The sequence below is a fragment of the Sus scrofa genome, chromosome 1, assembly GCF_054392235.1.
Source record: "Sus scrofa isolate SSC_HxYL_T2T_F1_AM1 chromosome 1, Sscrofa_HxYL_maternal_Yorkshire_Landrace_v2.0, whole genome shotgun sequence".
Taxonomy (NCBI): Eukaryota; Metazoa; Chordata; class Mammalia; order Artiodactyla; family Suidae; genus Sus; species Sus scrofa.
The window spans coordinates 176369758-176388492 of NC_139383.1; the positions used below are offsets into that span (position 1 = coordinate 176369758).

The 18735-nt window shown below is 36.9% G+C and overlaps 1 protein-coding gene across 20 annotated transcripts in view; it reads left to right on the forward strand.

Annotated features, from left to right (window-relative positions):
- The window catches only part of MAP2K5 (mitogen-activated protein kinase kinase 5), a 275073-nt gene that overhangs the window by 101103 nt on the left and 155235 nt on the right, over positions 1–18735 (forward strand). For 19 of the 20 annotated variants that reach the window (XR_014817174.1, XR_014817176.1, XR_014817175.1 and 16 more), the window contains exons 10-12: positions 3320–3388; positions 3477–3558; positions 16029–16090. Coding sequence is in view for 16 of the 20 variants with exons in the window: in XM_084978867.1 (XP_084834993.1) it covers positions 3320–3388; positions 3477–3558; positions 16029–16090 (213 nt within the window). In the remaining 4 variants the exon portion in view is untranslated. Of the gene's footprint in view, positions 1–3319; positions 3389–3476; positions 7106–7865; positions 8684–16028; positions 16091–18735 lie in introns of those variants that run through there. The other variant, XR_014817179.1, reaches the window with a different exon arrangement.

Sequence of the window (18735 nt, forward strand, 5' to 3'; positions counted from 1 at the left end):
TGTGATGAATTGCCGTATTTATACTGTATATTTTAATAGCCTCACACTAATTTAAATTGAGCACAGAGTAAATTATAATTCAGTCACTTGACTGCTTATATTTAACTTGACAACTCATCCTTATTTGTCCTGGAGGTGTAGTGGAGAGCAGTGGAAATGCACTCAGGTATTTCAGTTTCTCACTTAACCCTTTCTCCAGGAAATGCTTCATGTTCAAATTCTCTCCAGTTTAAAAAATTTAGCCCTTCCTAAGGAGAAAAAAAGAGATAATAATGCCTTTTTCTTCAAAACGAAAATTAGTATTTGCCATGCTTTTTGCAGTTTTTCCATTTAAGGGTAGATTTTACTTGTTTTCTCAAGTTCCTAAAAATCTCTTTATTTGCTTTTCCATCGTTATGGTATCTCCACTCTTCTGGACTATAGGAAATTCCAGGAATTTTCAAGACCTAGTAAAGTACAGTGGATTGGCCCCACAAATAAAGTATTACTTGCTACATTTTAGGACAATGTGGCAGTTTTACTTATTTTGGTGTTTATGTCTTGGGTTTTAATTTCAGTTGTAGAAATCAGTTCATTTCCTTCTGTCTAGAAATTGCTTCTTATTTAGAGGGTTATGGTTGCAAGGAACTGTTTAATTAAGTCCCCCATCACTTAATGGGGAACACTGTGACAGATACTATCTGGGTGCTGGGTATAGGGGAGAGGGGACATTCACAAGACTTAGTACTTGCCTTTCAGGGGCTTACAACCACTCTCTAGGCTTCTGTTTTTAGGAGATGGGGCATTAATGGTAAAGGCAGGATGTGATAAGGAGAAAGATAAAAGGTCTGATGGAGGGCTTTGGGTCTGGCTTTATGGAGGTGGTGGTGGCATTCACGCTGTGTCTAAAGGATAAAAAAGGTTGTATGATCATGCCTTTGGAGTGCAATGAGGATACACACCTCAAGTAGAGGGAACAGCAGGAGCAAAGTCTAGAAGTGGGGGAAAGCACAGGATGTGTGTGTGGAGCAGAAGAAACCATCTGGTTTTACATGTAGACTGGGTTTGTGGTAAGGAGTAATGGGAGAAGGAGCTCGAATAACAAGTTGGAGCTAAATCATGGAAGAATTCCTTGAATATCATCCTAAAATTTTAACTTTATTCTAGGCCTAGGCCATGGGAACCCAATTAAGGTTTTTTAATCAAGCAAATATGTTCATAGCTAGTAGTTTTAGGTTAATTTCAAGGTGTTGGCTAGTCCTGTAGAATCATGTTGGTTTTTGATTGGGGGCCTGGAGATGCAGTATATCTTAGTAGTCATAGTAAACACTGAATAATGCCATTTTTGAAACCTTAATTAAGGGGTTTTCAACTTTACTGTGGATTAGAAACCATCTGGGAAGTTTTATGAAAATGCAAAGATATAGACCCAAATCCAGAGATTCTGATTCATTTCTTCTGGGGGTAAGGCCTGTGCATCAGGATTTGTTTAAAGTCATCAAGATTCACCCATATTGTGGTATATGTTACAATTTCCTTGTATGTTTATATAAATACACTGATATACAGGTAATTATGATGTGAGACCACTGCTTTAAGGTAAATAATTACTTACGCTTTTTAACAGTTTTTTAGGGTGAAGGATTTCCTGTAATTGGCATGGTAGTGGAATAGCTCTAATATTTTATGGCATAGAATTGAAATAACACTAGATAAGAGTTCCCCTCATGGCACAGTGGAAACGAATCCGACTAGGAACTATGAGGTTTCGGATTCAATCCCTGGCCTCGCTTAGTGGGTTAAGAATCCGTCGTTGCTGTGAGCTGTGGTGTAGGTCACAGACGTGGCTTGGATCTTGCATTGCTGTGGCTCCAATTAGACCCCTATCCTGGGAACCTCAATATGCTGTGGGTGTGGCCCTAAAAAGACAAAAGACAGTAAATAAATAAATAAATAAGAACACCAGATAAATTAATTTTGTTGCTAAGTTTTACACAGGAACAAAAATGTAAGTGAATATTGTGGCAAATGACTGTTGATTGCAACAAATGTTTAAATGTTTCTTGGCACTTTTTCATTACACTTTCAGTCTAGCTTAGTGAGAGATTTTATACATAACCCTAAAGCAAACTCTTGATATGAGCTGCTGTGCCTTTTCTCACTTTACCCCTCCCCCCCAAATGCATATCAGTACTATAAAATGTGTTTTAGAAGTTATTTTTTTCTTTCCCTGTTCTATCAGCAGTTTGCAATTCAAAATTTGTGTTTTGTCCTCTGGTACGGTTATATATTCTGTAGTTGTAATACAAAATACACTTCACTGTTGAATGATGTATAACTACACTATCATGGAAATCCTGGATGTTAAGTTTTTATCTAGAAGTTTTTATTTATTTAGAGTCAGAAACTTGCCCCAAATCTTAGAAATTATGTTACATTTTTTTTATTCTCAGCCCTGTCTTTTTAAGTAAAAAATAATTCCCTAGAATTGGCTTCACTGAAGTGCTTAAGTAAAATGTAAATGGTCAATGGTCTTGTCTTCCCAAAAAATAAGTGTTTAAACTAGAATTTGTTCTAAGTAAGTTTATAAGTAAACAATTGTATATTTCTGTGTTATGAATTTAATTCAGTGGTTGACATTTTAAGGAAAACCACAAAGCCTTGGGACATACTGGAAAGTTCATGGTCCTCAGAGTCAGGGAGGTGCCCTGACATTGCCCCCTGTGACTTCTCAGAACCTTGGTTTCCTCCTCTAAAAGAAGAGAAATTATTAGATAAAATAATGTTTGAGTTTCCTTCAAGCTCCCATACTTTATAACAGTTTTATCAAAGAAATTTTACCCAACTGGAAGAATATAAAAACATGCTATGTTTTAAAAATTTCTTATTTCTCTGATAACTAAAAATCTACTTTAGGTGTCATTTTTACTCATCATCCTCTTCTGCTTTTACCTAGTGTCTGAATTACAAAACAATTACATTTTTAATGGTTTCAGGGTCATTCCTGGCTTCCTCTTCTGAAAATAACCAATGTGACCAAAATAGAGTGTATAAATTAAGGGTGTTATAACTTAACTGACTTTTAAAGCCATTAATACTGACCTTTGAGACCTGGCTTTTTCCTTGGTCCCATCAATCACTTCTATACCACCTCCCCCAATACAAAGTGTTAGATGTAAACATAGCTTGTATTACTGGAGGTTAGGGTGGTGGGGAGGAGAAAGGGGGAATGCACAGAATAAACACCATATTTTTTAGTTTTTATGTTTCATAGTGGGGATAGCTATATTTAATTTAAAGGTGAATAAATGTGTGAATGTTGATTCCTTCATATATTTAGGTCATACTACTAGATATTACACTGGAGCTTCAGAAGCAAATTATGTCTGAATTGGAAATTCTCTATAAGGTAATTTTTTTCGTTTTTTCCTTTGTAAAGCATGCCTCTGGTATTAACTTGCAGATTTTTCACTACTTTTGTCTTATTTTTGTTACAGTGTGATTCATCATATATCATAGGGTTTTATGGTGCATTTTTTGTGGAAAACAGGATTTCAATATGTACAGAATTCATGGATGGTGAGTTTTCCCTTTTATAGTACTTTAAAAATGATTTTGCGTGTAGATTGCTTTAAAACCTGGTTTTGATATAGGTATTGAGTGGAATTAAAAATAATTAAAATATACTATTAGTTACTGCCTTTATGCTCTAAAACATCTTAACATTAGGATTTCTGGTGTTAAATATTTAAAACTGAGCTATAATTTCAAGAATGTAATTTCATTTACTTTTATTGAAAATTTAAATAGAACAGATTAAATGCTAGTCTAATCGGTGGTTTGATATTTGATTCTTCCATACAATCTGTCTTTACTTGCAAAACAGATGTTCTGTTCTTTAAATGTTTCAATAGCCAAAACAGATTTTCTTTTAAAGAAATCTATTAACCCAATGTCCTGTGTCTTTTAGAAAGAAATCAGTTCTTAATTGCAAGATAAGAAATTGTTTTTCAACACAGCTGTTTAGCCAAGATGTGTTTAGTTTTTTTCTTTTTTTTTGACTCTAGCCCTTTCCTTTCCATCCTTATTTATTTTTCACTTGTTTCTATTTGGTAACTCCTTTTTGATATGAATATTGTGGCAAAATGCAGATTTTTTTGGTACCCTATTGTTGCTAAAATTCGGCCTCGGTCTGCCAGTGCCGAAACACTGAGACATGAGTTTTGGGTGAAGGAGAAAAAGATAGCTTTATTGTTTTGCCAGACAAAGGGGGCTACAGCAGGTTAATGCCTTAAAGACTGTGCCCCACCTTGGGAGAGACTGTAAGGTGATTTTATAGTTTGGGAGTGAAAAATAGGGCCATTGATAAGGATCAGGATAGGTGAGAGCTTGCATTGTTTTTCAAAGCTGGTCTTTAGGTCGTCCCAGAATTGGTTCTGATGATCCTTCTTTTGGAGCGAAGAATGTTTCATCAACATCTTCCATTTGTTGGGGGTTTCAGTTCTGTGGAAGAAATCAAAGATACTGTTAGGTATATTCCTTGAGGAGGAACCAGGATGCTGCCCCAAGACTGCACTCTTTTCTCTTGACCGTTCCTCCCTGGTCTCTGCATCCCTTCCCTTCCCTGATTAGCAGTTGTTTGAACCTGCTTTTTGGAACTCTGGGAATGTCATGGAGGCTGAAGCCCATTCCCCCAAAACAAGAAAAGGGGGATACAGAAAAGCTTGTGTGCCCAGGAGCCCCACAGGGCCCTGCTCAGTTTCACTATCAGTGAAATTATGTCATCGTTATTGTTTGCCCATTTACAATTAAAGCAGTCTTTAAATTTCACATATTCAATTTTTTAATGTCTAGGTAATTAAAATTCAATATTTAAAAAAGATAATTCATTTGGGGGATTCTCAGTATATTACTAATATAGTTGGTTCTTGCCCCACAATACTTTTTAATGAGCTAACATTGATACCCTGATGCTATAATAATATGTTCTAAATTAGTTGTAGTAGATGTCAAGAATTAAAAGTCTTGGGAGTTCCTGTTTTGGCTCAGTGGGTTACGAACCTGACTAGTATCCACGAGGATGCAGTTATAATCCTTGGCCTCACTCAGTGGGAACCTTATATTTAAGTATGACAGGTACTATTCAAAGACTGACTAGAGAAAGTGGGTTAATAGAGCTAGTACATGTCATTATTTTATAACTTTTCATGATACTTTTTTGAAGTCCTCAATTTTTGTTACATTAAGATTTTACTTATTGATATAGTATATTCAAAACCCACAAAATTCACCCTTTTAAATGTGTACAGATTCAGTGGTTTTTAGTATATTCATGAGGTTGTATAACCATCACCAGTAATTCCAAAGCATTTTCATCAACTCAGAAACAAACTCCCCACACATTAGCAGTCACTCTGTACACTCTCTTCCCTCTTTTCCCTGGCAACCATTAATCTACTTTTTGTCTCTATGGATCTTCCTATTTTGGACATTTCATGTAAGTGAAATTATACAGTATGTGGCCTTTGAGTCTAGATTCTTAGCATAATGTTCTCAAGTTTCACCCACACTGTAGCATTTATCAATGCATCATTCCTTTTTGTGACTATATGATAGTTCACTGTAAGGATGCACCACATTTGTTTACTCATTCATCAGTGATAGGCCTTTATGATGTTTCCACTTTTTGTCTCTTACGAGCGATGCTACTGTGTACATTTGTGTACAAGTTTTTGTGTGGACATGTGTTTTCAGTTCTCTTGAGTATATAAGTAGGTTTGGAATTGAGAGATCATACAGTAACTATTTTGTTTAACACTGTTAAACTGTTCCATTCCATTTTGTATCCATTTGCATTCACAATAATTCTTCTTTATTGATCTTATATCCTGCTACCTTGCTAAAAACTCGTTTCTTAAACTCAGTAGATTTTTGTGGATTCCTTAGGGTTTTCTACATTGACGATCATGTCACCTTCACATAGAGGAGGCTTTGTCAGGTTCCTCTGTGTTATTTCTGTTGATTCTTCCACACACAGCAAGAATTTGGAGGTGCAGGCCATCTGGTGGGAGAGTCAGCAGTCTCTCCTCCCAGGGATGGAGGCAGGCAGTCTCTCTAGGAAGGAGCATTCAGTTCAGGACAGGAACAGTTTTGGGTTGAAGGGAATTCCCTTCAAACCGACCATGCCTTAGGTCTAGAGTTATAGCTCTTGTGTGGGCATTTTTAATGAGCTGTTTCAGTCCATTTCCCCAAACAAACAAACAAACAAAAAACCGCTCCCACTGGTTGCCTTGGAGATCACAATCTTGATCGCAATCACGAGTCAGGTTCTTAGCAGTATACAGCAAATTTTATTTATGTCCTCAGAAAGACCGGGTCCTCCTGGGGTAGGGACAGGCCTTGGCTGCAACTTGGTCTTTCCCTGTGTCCCCATACAGTGGATGTGTTTTGGGACCTCAATTCTCCCATGCCAGGTCCACCAAGTTTTCCTGTCCCAGCCCCCATGCACCCTGCATAAGTGCTGAATGTTTTTTGATCTCTGTGTGGGGCATATTCGATCTTTTGATTGGTTTCCGGCAGGATACCTTATTTGCCTGGGGAACAGGTTATGTAGAGGTGGGGTGAGGAATGGGTGCCATTCCTTCCCTAATAGGGAGTGAACAGGCCAGGTTGCTCAAGGTGGGGGAAGGGGCATTACAATGAGACATGGCCATTGGGTTTAAACTCCTTGAAGGGGACTTGAAGCCTATAATAGCTTTACTTCTCCCTTTCCCATCCAGATGCCTCTTATTTCTTTCTTTTACTTAATTACCCTGGCTAAAACTTTCAGTGCAATGTTGAATAGAAGTAGTAAGAGCAGACATCTTTCTTTTGCGTCAGATCTTAGAAGGGAAGCTTTCAAGTATGAAGTTAGCTCTGAGTTTTTGGCAGATGGTATTTATCAAGTGAAAGTCCCCTTCTCTTACAAGTTTGTTAAGTTTTTTTTAATCACAAAAGGGCATTAGATTTTGTCAAGTGCTTTTTTTGTATCTATTGAAATGATCATGTGTTTTTGTCCTTAATTCCATAATTATGGTGTATAATATTAATAGATGTTTGTACATTGAACAACTCGTGACATTTCCTAGTATGTTTCCACTTGGTCATGATGTATAATCCTTTTTATATGTCACCAGATTCAGTTTGCTAGTATTTTGTTGAGGATGTTTATATCCATATTCTTAAGGGAAATTGGTTTGTAATTTTCTTTTCTTGTAATGTCATTGTGTGACTTTTTTTTCTTTCTAGGACTGTACCTGCAGCATATGGAAGTTCCCAGGGTCTGCCAGAGCAACACCAGATCCAAGCTGCATTTGCAACCTATGCCACACCTTGCAGCAATGCTGGATCCTTAACCACTGAGCAAGGCAAGGGATCAAACCCGCATCCTCATGGATACTAGTTAAGTTTTTAACCCACTGAGCCACAATGGGAACTCTGCCATTGTGTGATTTTTGATATCAGAATAATTCTGTCCTCATGAATGAGTTGGACAGTGTTCCCTCCTCTTCTGTTTTTTGGAATAATTTGTGAAAGACTGATGTTAATTCTTCTTTAAACATTTGGTATAATTAACCGCTAAAGCCATCTGGGCCTAGGGCTTTCTTTGTAAGTATTTTTTGTAGTCAAGTGACAGCTATTGTCTATTATTAGAAGTGCAAGCACTTTTGCCCACTGCATCTTGATATTGGAGCTGCCAAGAAAAATGGTATGCAAGCCATCACTGGATTGAACAATGCTTTAGTCATATTGAAAAAAACAACAATAGCAAATGAGGAGTTCCCATTGTGGCTTAGCAGGTTAAGAACCCAACATTGTCTCTGTGAGGGTACGGGTTTGATCCCTAGCCTTGCTCAGTGGGTTAAAGATCCGGTGTTGCTGCAAGCTGAGGCGTAGGTCATAGATGCAATTCATATCTGGCTTTGCTATGGCTGTGGTATAGGCTGGCAGCTGTATCTCCAGTTCAACCCCTAGTCCAGAAACTTCCATATGTGCAGGTATGGAAACCAAACAAACAAAAAAAAAAAACGGACAGCAAGGTTAGCTTCAGCACTGAGTGTCAATACCCCAAGGCCAGCAGCCTTTCCCTCCCAGCAGTCTGTCAGGGCAGTTGGCCAGCATGTATCCATCTTGGGTTGCAGCAAAAGTACCCCCATTCCACCCTATTCCCTTTGAGTCAGAAATGCTTAGAGCTGGAGGCATACCAGAGGTCCATTGATGTACATGCTTAAGCAGGACAAAGGAGCCTGAAACAGGGTAAGCTATTCCAAAACAAGGGGATAAACTCAGCACAAGCTATGTCAGTTCTTTACCGCCTGGTAAGCAAATGGTCCAAGCCCAATGCTCATTCTTACGTAGCCGAGTGATACTTTCAAGAGTGTGGGGGAGTTCCCGTCGTGGCGCAGTGGTTAACGAATCTGACTAGGAACCATGAGGTTGCAGGTTCGATCCCTGCCCTTGCTCAGTGGGTTAACGATCCGGCATTGCCGTGAGCCGTGGTGTAGGTCGCAGACGCGGCTCGGATCCTACGTTGCTGTGGCTCTGGCGTAGGCTGGCGGCTACAGCTCCGATTCGACCCCTAGCCTGGGAACCTCCATATGCCGCAGGAGCGGCCCAAGAAGTGGCAAAAAGACAAAAAGACAAAAAAAAAAAAAAAAAAAAGAGTGTGGGCATAAGACTGTCTTCCCCCCTCCCCCCCAGATTTGTTTAAATCGTGGTCTCATATTATAGAATATATAATTTATCATGATAACCACTTTAAAGTGTTAAAATGAAGCATTAAGTATGTTTACTATGCCACCACCACCACCATCTATTTCCAGAAAACTTTTTTATCTTGCAGAACTGAAACTCTATAGCTGTTAAAACCGTAACTCCCCTTTGCCTTCTACTCTCTGCCCTGGCAGCCAACATTCTACTTTGTATGAATTGAGCTACTCTGGGTACCTCATATAAGTGGAATCACACAGTATTTATCTTTATGGAATTGACTTATTTCACTTTTTATAATATCCTCAAGACTCAGCCATGTTGTGGTATATGTCAAAATTTACTTCCTTTTTAAGACTGAATAATATTTGTGAGTAGTTTCTTTACTAATCAGCCAATATCAGTTATAGGTTTATTTAGAATTTCTGTTTCTTCTTGACTCAGCTTTGGTAGTTTGTAGCTTTCTACAAGTTTGTTCATTTCATCTAGATTGTCTAATTTGTTAGTAAAAAATTGTTCCTAGTATTCTTTTAATAATCATTTTTATTTCTGGAAAGTCAGAAATAAAATGTTCTCTCTTTTATTCTAGATTTTACTAATTTGAGTCTTCTCCCTTTTTCTCTTGGCCAGGTAGCTAAAGTTGATCAATTTCCTTGTCTTTTACAAAGATCCAACTCTTAATTTCTTTGATTTTTTTTTTCTGTTGTTTTGCTGTTATGGCATTTTCTCTGCTCTAATATTTATTAATTCCTTCTACTAGTTCTGTGTTTAGTTTGCTCTTTTTTTTTTTTTGCATTTTTAAGCTGTGAAGTTAGGATATTGATTTGAGATCTCTCTCATTTTCTTATGCACCCTGAAAGTTTTGATATATTGTTTTTTTCACTTTCCCTTTTCTCAAAGTATTTTCTAATTCCCCACAAAGACAATCCCTTGGTATTTCTCTTTTGAGCCACTTTTATTTAGGAGTGTGTCATTTTCCACATTGAATATCCTTCTGTTGTTGATTTCTAATATTCCTTTCAGATCAGGGAACATACTTTCTATGAGTTCAGTCCTTTTAAATTTATTGAGATTTGTTTTATTCCATAAAATATTGTCTGTCCTGGAGAATGTTCCATGTGCTCCTGAGAAAAATGTATTCTGCTGTTGTTGGATTGAGGTGTCTGTTCGGACTAATTGGTTTATGGTGTTGTTTGTTTGTTTTGTTATTTTCTTTTTTGGCCATTCCATGACATATGGAGTTCCCAGGCCAGGGATCAGATCTGAGCCACAGTTGCAACTTATGCAATGCCGGATCCTTAACCCAGGGCTGTGCTGGGCCGGGGATTGAACCTGCATCCCAGCACTCCATGGACACTACCAATCGTGTTGAACCACAGCAGGAACTCCAATTTATGGTGGTATTTAAGAATTTTATTTCCTTGTTTTTTTCCTTTTTCTAACTTTTTGGTTTTTGTTTTAAAAATTTTTATTAAAATATAGTTGATTTACAATGTTGTGTCATTTTTTGCTGCACAGCAAAGTGACCCAGACATATATATACATTCTTTTTTAAATATTATTTTTCATCATAATCTCTCCCAGGAGATTGGATATATTCCCTGTGTTATACAGTGGGACCTTCTAAATGTAGTAGTTTGCATCTCCTAACCCCAAACTCCCTGTCCATCCCACTCCCATCCCACCCTGACAACCATAAGTCTGTTCTCCCTGTCTGTGAGTCTCTTCGTGTTCTGCAAATAGGTTCATTTGTGCCATATTTTAGATTCCACATGTAAGTGATATCATATGGTATTTGTCTTTGTCTTTCTGACTTACTTTACTTGGTATGAGAGTCTCTAGTTGCATCTGTGTTGGTGCAGATGGCATTCTTTTTATGGCTGAGTAGTATTCCATTTTTTATATATACACGTACCACATCCTTTTTTTTTTTTTGGCTACACTCATAGAATGTAGAAGTTCACAGGCCAGGGATGGAATATGAGCCACAGCTGCAACCTACACCACAGCTTCATCAATGCTGGATCCTTAACCCACTATGCTGGGCTGGGGATTGAACCCACACCTCTGTAGTAACCCAGGCTGCTGCAGTCAGATCCTTAACCCGCTGTGTCATGGCAGGAACTCCTATACCAGATCTTCTTAATCCATTCATCTGTCAGTGGACATTTAGGTTGTCTCCATGTCTTGACTGTTGTGAATGGTTCTGCTGTGAACATAGGGGTGCATGTATCTATGAATTATAGTTTTGTCCAGATATACACAGAGGCGTCAAATTACCAGATCATATAATAGTTCTACTTTTAGTTTTTGAGGAAACCATTTACTTATTTCTAGAGTGGTTTTACTAAACTTATATTCCCACCGACAGTGGAGGAGGATTCCCTTTTCTCTATATCCTCTCCAGCATGTTATTTGTAGACTTATTAATGATGGCCATTCCGACTGATGTGAGGTGGTACCTCACTGTAATTTTGATTTGCTTTTCTGTAATAATTAGTGATATCAAACATCTCTTCATGTGCCTGTGGGCCATCTGTATGTCTTCTTTGGAGAGATGTCTATTTAGGTCTTCTGCCCATTTTTCGATTAGGTTTTTGTTTTTTGTTTTTTGTTTTTTTGTTATTGAGTTGTATGAGTTGTTTGTATATTTCAGAGCTTAATCCCTTATTGGTTGTATCATTTGAAACTATTTTCTCCCATTCTGTAGATTGTCTTTTTGATTTTTTTTATGACTTCCTTTCCTGTAGAAAAGCTTGTAAATTTGATTAGGTCCCATTTGTTTATTTTTGTTTTTATTTCTGTTGCCTTGGGAGACTGACCTAGAGAAAACATTTGTATGGTTGATATCAGAGAATGTTTTGCCTGTGTTCTCATCTAGGAGTTGTATAGTGTCATGTCTTAAGTTTAAATCTTTAAACCATTTTAAGTTTATTTTGGTGCATGGTTTGGGGTGTGTTCAAGTTTCATTGATTTACATGCAGATGTTCAGTTTTCCCATCACCATTTGCGGAAGAGACTCTCTTTTCCCCATTTAAAAAATTTATTTATTTATTTATTTATGTCTTTTTAGGCCTGCACCTGCAGCATATGGAGGTTCCCAGGCTAGGGGTCAAATCAGAGCTAAAGCCTCACAGCCATAGCAATGCCAGATCCGAGCCGTGTCTGCGCCCTATAGCATAGCTCATGGCGATGCCAGATCCTTACCTCACTGAGCGAGGCAGGGATCAAACCCGCAACCTCATGGTCACTAGTCAGATTCATTTCCATTAAGCCACTACGGAAACTCCTCTTTTTCCCATTTTATATTCTTGTCTCCTTTGTCAAAGATTCGTTGACCATAGGTATCTGGGTTTATTTCTGGGCTCTCTATTCTGTTCTGTTAATCCATATGCCTGTTTTTGTACCAGTACCACCCTGTTTTGATTACTGTGGCTTTATATAATATTGTCCGAAGTCTGGAAGACTTATACTTCCTGCTGTTTTTGTCACTTCAGATTCCTTTAGCAATTCTGGGTCTTTCATACTTCCATATAAATTTTTATATTACTTGTTCTAATTCTGTGAAAAGTGTAGTGGGTAATTTGATAATCTGGGGAAGATCTTCAAGGCAGAGAGAGTATCAAGTATAAATGCTCTGAGGTGGAAGCAAGCTTGGTGTAATCAAAGCCCCGTAGGAGAAGGCCAAAGGTGACTTGAGAGTAGTGATGAGAAGACCTGGGGCCAGACAGGAGGCCAGAAAGTAGGCAGAAGCTAGATTTGTGTAGCCATTGTAGGTCATGGAAAGGAATTTGTGTTTCAGTCTGAATTTATTAGGACACATTGGAAGGTTTCAAGCAGGGGAGTGATGTGATGTACCTTTTCATTAAGTCAAAATTAAATTCACTCTGGAACACCCAAATATAGCATCTTAGCATTTAGGTACATGTGTTTGGATTACCATCATGGGAATAAATGTTTCCCTCAGAACTGATGTTGCAAAGAAAGAAAGGGATCTTTATTTTTTCAACTGGTAGACCTTAAAAGAGCTTCTGAAATTTTTACTTGTGACTCTAGATTTCAGTTTTGTTAGTATTAATAATAATCATTATCATTTTAAGGAAAATGTTGGGAGGAATATGACAGTAATGTTGCCTTGTTCATTTACTACATATTTGTGTTTATCCAGCATAGAAGATACTGCTTTATATTTTAGCCCTGTATTAGGATAAGCACAGACCTTACCCCTTGAGTTCTTTTAGCTTTGTTACTTGAAGATGATAGCCCCAATCCATCAGTAGAAATGTGTAGTTGTTCGACAGTTGAGGTGGGCGTTTTGCCAGTCTATTGGCACTCTTCCTCCTGATTCCCATCGCTGATAGTGGCATGTGAGGAAATGACTGGCTAGGCATGATCTGAAGCCACAGAATCTAAGGAAGCAATAGGTCACAGAGAGCAAACCAGTGACCTTGGAATCATGAGGGAAAGGTTTTAACAAACTGTGCAACAGATAAATGAGTATTTAAATGCCTTGAGTACCAGTGTCTCAGCTAAGATTAAACTGGACCTCTGAGTACGTGTCATAGTAATATCACATTGCGGTGAGAATATAAAAAGTGATTTTCAAGCTATGTGATATTATGGGGAAATCTTTTAGATCTCTGCAGTTCTGGGAGTTCAAAGGCTCAGCTCTTTTCTGAGCTCTGGCATCAACTGACTCGTGGCTGTGACTAGAACACTTACCTCAATTTCCCTCATCCATCAAATAAAGTCATTGGACTGATCTTTAATGTCCTTCCAGCACTAATGTTTGATCCTTTGATGAGTCTAAGGATTGCCTTTTGGGGAAAGGCCTAGAGGATAGAAGTGATGGTAAAATTCTGTAAAAATTCCACTGACAACCCTCTACCATTTTTAGCCTGATAAGAATTATTTAATTGCATGAGAACTCATCTAACTTAGTAGGAACTCTTGATTCTCAATGATCTACCACATCTCTCTCTCTCTCTCTCTCTTTATTTTTCTGCCTCTGACAGTTATCTCTAATGATTGTGTTAAGGACAGGATGACTCTGTGATGACACAAAGTCAGCTATGTAAAGATTTACCCATATGATGCCTAAGGAGTGTGGGATATAACTGAAATTAAATAGATATTTATAAAACCAGTGAATTACTTCCAGATGGAATTCTTTTTTGACTTGTTTCTCTAATAATGGTAGCAACATATTCTCTGGTTTTTTGATTAAGCTTGTTGACTACTGTCCATTTAGCTAATTAAACCCTGATTTATATCCTATGTAAAAATAAATCTCCTCTTAGGACTTCTTACTAGTATATGTGGATAGATTTACACCTCCTAGTTTTGAGCCACTCAAGCTGTTCACTTCATAAAGTATTGGCCCAATAAACTGTGTTTGTCAGCCTTCCAAATACCAGCATGTAAAGGAAGCTTGATCTTCTTGAGATTGTTCATCCTTGCACCTGTAAATTCATCTGAAAGATCAGTGAAAACATGAAATGTTTTTTTCTACTGTATTTTTATTCGTATTGTATCCATAATTAAAAAAAAAAGCCGTTTTAGTAAATAAAGACAGCACAGCTCATTCATTGCAGGAGTGTCTTTTTTCATTCTCTTCCTGGTAATACCCAGAGCCAAAGTGTCAAGTTTAGTCACACCTTGGTTTTCCAGCTTCCTATCAGAATTTGGAAATGACTAGCCAAAGGTACCTAAAAAAGTGATCATTTTCTTGCTTTAAACAGAATAAACAAATATATGTAAAGCAATTAGCCTGTGGAAAAACTTGATATACAAAAATATTTATATTTGCAAAATGGATTTGTTGGTATCTCAAAAGGATAATATGCTCCATGTTAATGTCTTAAGAGGCATACTTCCTACCAATCATCCTGTGGTACAGTAATTAAATATGAATTTTTAACATCTGATAGAAACAAAAATTGTTTCTCAGGTATCTTGGATAATTCCTTATTGAACTGAAAAACTGTATAACTCACCTTGAGTCAAAAAAGATTAGATGGGGTTAAAATTATTCTCATATAGTCATATCATTAATATGAATAAAGTAGTGGTTCTTTGCATATCTTCCTGAAATTATTATACTATTTGTATAAGAATTAAAGATTAAGAGAAAAAAGAATGTATACATGTATGTGTAACTGGGTCACCATGCTGTACAGTAGAAAATTGACAAAACACTGTAAACCAGCTATAATGGAAAAAAAAATCATTTTATATATATATATATATATATATATATATATATAAGAATTAAAGATTAAGAATTTAACAGGCATTTTCAAATTTATACAAATGAATGAATATTGGTTTCTTTGAAATAGTTACCTAGGAAAGTTATGCATTTATTTCAGTGATACTGTTGCTGCAAATAGTTTGCAGTTCTTTCTTTTGAAACTGTTTTCAAAGCAACTTAACCTATCTGGTGAAATTCACAATGATTTTAATGATTAAAAAAATGACCTCTTTATTGAATAGCTACTCTGTTACAGTTGTGCTGATTTCTAGACCAATGAAAATTAAAAACAAACAACATGGCCCCTGCCTTTATCATGTTTACAGTCTAGTGATTTTGGTTTTCAGATACTAACAAAAACTGAAGTTGTTAAAGATGAAGGATGTTAGTGAATGCTACTTTAGTGAAAAATGTTCTGACATAAGGAGATGGGTTTTTCTTTTTTACCTCGTAAACTGGTTTTCAAAATGGTGTCAAAGAGAGTTTCCCCCCGAAAAAAACATTTTAAACTAAGATGGTATCTTTGGAATAGGTTGTTTGCTCGCGTTACCTAATTTGAAGGGTAACATTCATTTAGGTCAATGTTAAGAATACTATTTTACTTTGTTAGCTTCTATGTGTATTTTGGACTTCGTACCAGCTTTTGTTTGGTTAATTTGAAAATTACATAGGATCCTGGTTTACATTTGAGAAAACTGTCAACACAGAATAGATACCTGGATGTGATTGTCTATTGAACTGTGTAGTTTTGTGTATGTATTTAAGCCAACATAAAGTACAGATTCTTAGCCTGTCCTGGACTATTTTCCTCAAGTTTTTACATGTATGTGACTATATACTTGAGAATAAAATGGAAGTATCTAGTTTTGTTTCATCTGGTGGTATGATTGTATCATGAATAAAATTAGACTAAAAGCTAATTTTACCGTGAACATCCAATGCATGATATAAAAGAAAGACGTCTCACAAAGAATGTACGAAGCAGGAGCCCAGTGTGCAATGTTCTAGTAGTTTCATTTATTATAACAAAACATGTTTGTGTCTGTAGGAGGATCTTTGGATGTATATAGAAAGATTCCAGAGCATGTCCTTGGAAGAATTGCAGTGGCGGTGAGTATATGGCTTCAACTCTATGAAAGTTGATTTAATTTTTCTCAACAAGCCTTATTCTCCTTATATCCTCAGGAATTTTTCTTTAATTTTTCTTCAATCCTTATTGACTGTCAGGGTCTTCTTACCTCTCTTACCATTTTTGTCCTTTCTTCTTTTTATAGGCTGGCCTACAATAATGACATAGATACATTTCAGGCTTATGGATATTCTTTTTTTTTTTTTTTTTTTTTTTTTTTTGGTCTCTTTAGGGCTGCACCTGCAGCATATGGAGGTTCCCATGCTAGGGGTCAAATCAGAGCTATAGCCACTGGCCTACGCCACAGCACAGCCACAGCAGTGTCAGATCTGAGCTGCATCTGTGACCTACACCACAGCTCATAACAACACCGGATCCTTAACCCACTGAGCAAGGCCAGGGATCAAACCTGAATCCTCATGGATGCTCGTCAGATTTGTTTCCACAGAGCAACGACAGGAACTCCAGGCTTATGAATATTCTGACCTGTTCTAGTTTCATGTGTTTGTAGGAACCTTACTGCTATTGCTACCCAGTAAAATTTCCAACTTCTTCAAAAGAAAGCTGTTTTAGGGACATTTTGTAGTTATAGGTGTATGATTAGAAAATGCTTTTAAAGTCTAAATTATTAAAATAAAACCATCTATAAGAAAATACCACTTTAGTCTTAATGAGTTTTGCAGATTTTTTATGTACTTGGCTTTTTAATTTTTTTCACCTTCTATATCTAAGAATTTATTTCCTTTGTGATTAAAAAGTTTTTCAATTTTTATATTCACTAATAATCTTATGAAATATATCATCTAAATTAACATTACTATGTACAGTCCAGTCCAGATTTCAAATTTGGAATAATGTAGGCTAAACAGTGTCTTGGAGAAGTCATGGGGTGGAGTAATAGTAAACAGTTGCTAATCTAAAGGTACTCTGATAACTTAAGCAGTTTAATGCATAACAAAGTGATTATACCATGTACCATTTAATTAAATGGCTGATTTTTGCATTCATTATACATCAAGCTGACAACTCAAATCCTTTAATCCAACATGGGCACTTATTTAGTCTTAGTTCATTGTAATTCACAGCTTTCCTTTTTTCTTTCTAATTATTAGTGTGAACTGCCCAGGGTGATGAGAACTTTCTTTGCTGATGCTATTGCTGCTAAGTAGCTTCTAATCTACATGTTTAGGTAGATTAGTATGAAATCTGAGTGCTTAAATCACTATTTTAGATGAAAATAAAAATGTTTCATTTCCTCTTTTAATCTCAGGGGGGAATGAATGCTTTGTGGCTTTTGGCAGTTCTTGGCTCTAAAGTTTAATAACACGTATAATAAAGGGCGAGAAAAGGCAGGGACACCAATTGAAAAAGAAAAAAGTATATGAGTTCTATATACTCAATTATCTATTGAACTTGGCTAAAATAGGAATCTGCCTTCTTCAGTAGAGAAGCATGTTCTTCCCGGACTTCATAAATCTTGCCCCCTTCTTGTGTAGGGCAGCCACACAAGGCCATCAGTCTTTTCGATTCTATTGGAGTGGGAAGCCTGTGAAGTGAATGGCATCAGCAAAAAAAAAAAAAAAAAAGAAAGAAAAAAAAAAGAAAAAAAAAATCCAGCTTCAATACAGGGCTTACCTATTGGGTAATTGAAAATATGGCAATGATTTTAGTAGAAGGCATTTGAAATAAGTGGTAGCCCAAAGCATGGTTTACATTTGCCCTTACATTTTTAAAAATTAGTTTTGTTTTGTTTTTTTCTTCTAAAGTGTGCCTAGTTTCTTCAGCTTTTATGGCTCATCAGGTCATAGTAATGAAAACTGCCTATAGCCAGAGTAAAAAAAAAAAAAAAAAGCTTTTGATAATTTTACTCATCATCTGCCACTTTTTATAAACTCTTCTGGGGCCTAAGCTTGTATAATGCCTCCAAAGTATATATGTATTTTGACGAATGTGCAACATGAAGTTCCCAGGCCAAGGATCAAAACACCCGAGCCACAGCAATGACAATAAGCCACAGCAGTAAAAATGCCGAAACCTCAACTGCTAGGCCACCAGAAATCTCCCCAAAGTATATTTTTTAAATCAAGTTTTAGTAGTAGAACTACAAGGTTGGATAGTCCTTTGTTGTAGCTGACAAAAACCAGTGGAAGGGTTCTACCAATCAAAATAAGACTAGCAAATTAATGATTTGTAGGATATGATTTGTAAAGTAAATGTTCTCACAGCCTAATTGGGTTCATAGTATCCTTGGCCATCTCTCCTCTAGTGTCCTGAACACAGCATCAACATTATTCTCTTGAGTTCCCTCAGTGAAGCTAAGCAAGCATATGGGGGGAGCTCCCTTGTGGTCTAGTAGTTAGCACTTTCATTGCTGTGGCTGAGGTTTCATCCCTGGTCTGGGTACTGAGATCCCACTTGAAGCTGCTGTATGCCATAGTCAGGAAAAAAAAAAAAAAAAAAGGAAAAAAGCACATAGATTCTACTACCAAGTCAAAAGTAACAGAATCTAGAGAGAGGAGTGAAATAGGTGCATATTGAATAATTTTTTTTTTTTTTGTCTTTTTGCTATTTCTTTGGGCCGCTCCCGCGGCATATGGAGGTTCCCAGGCTAGGGGTCGAATCGGAG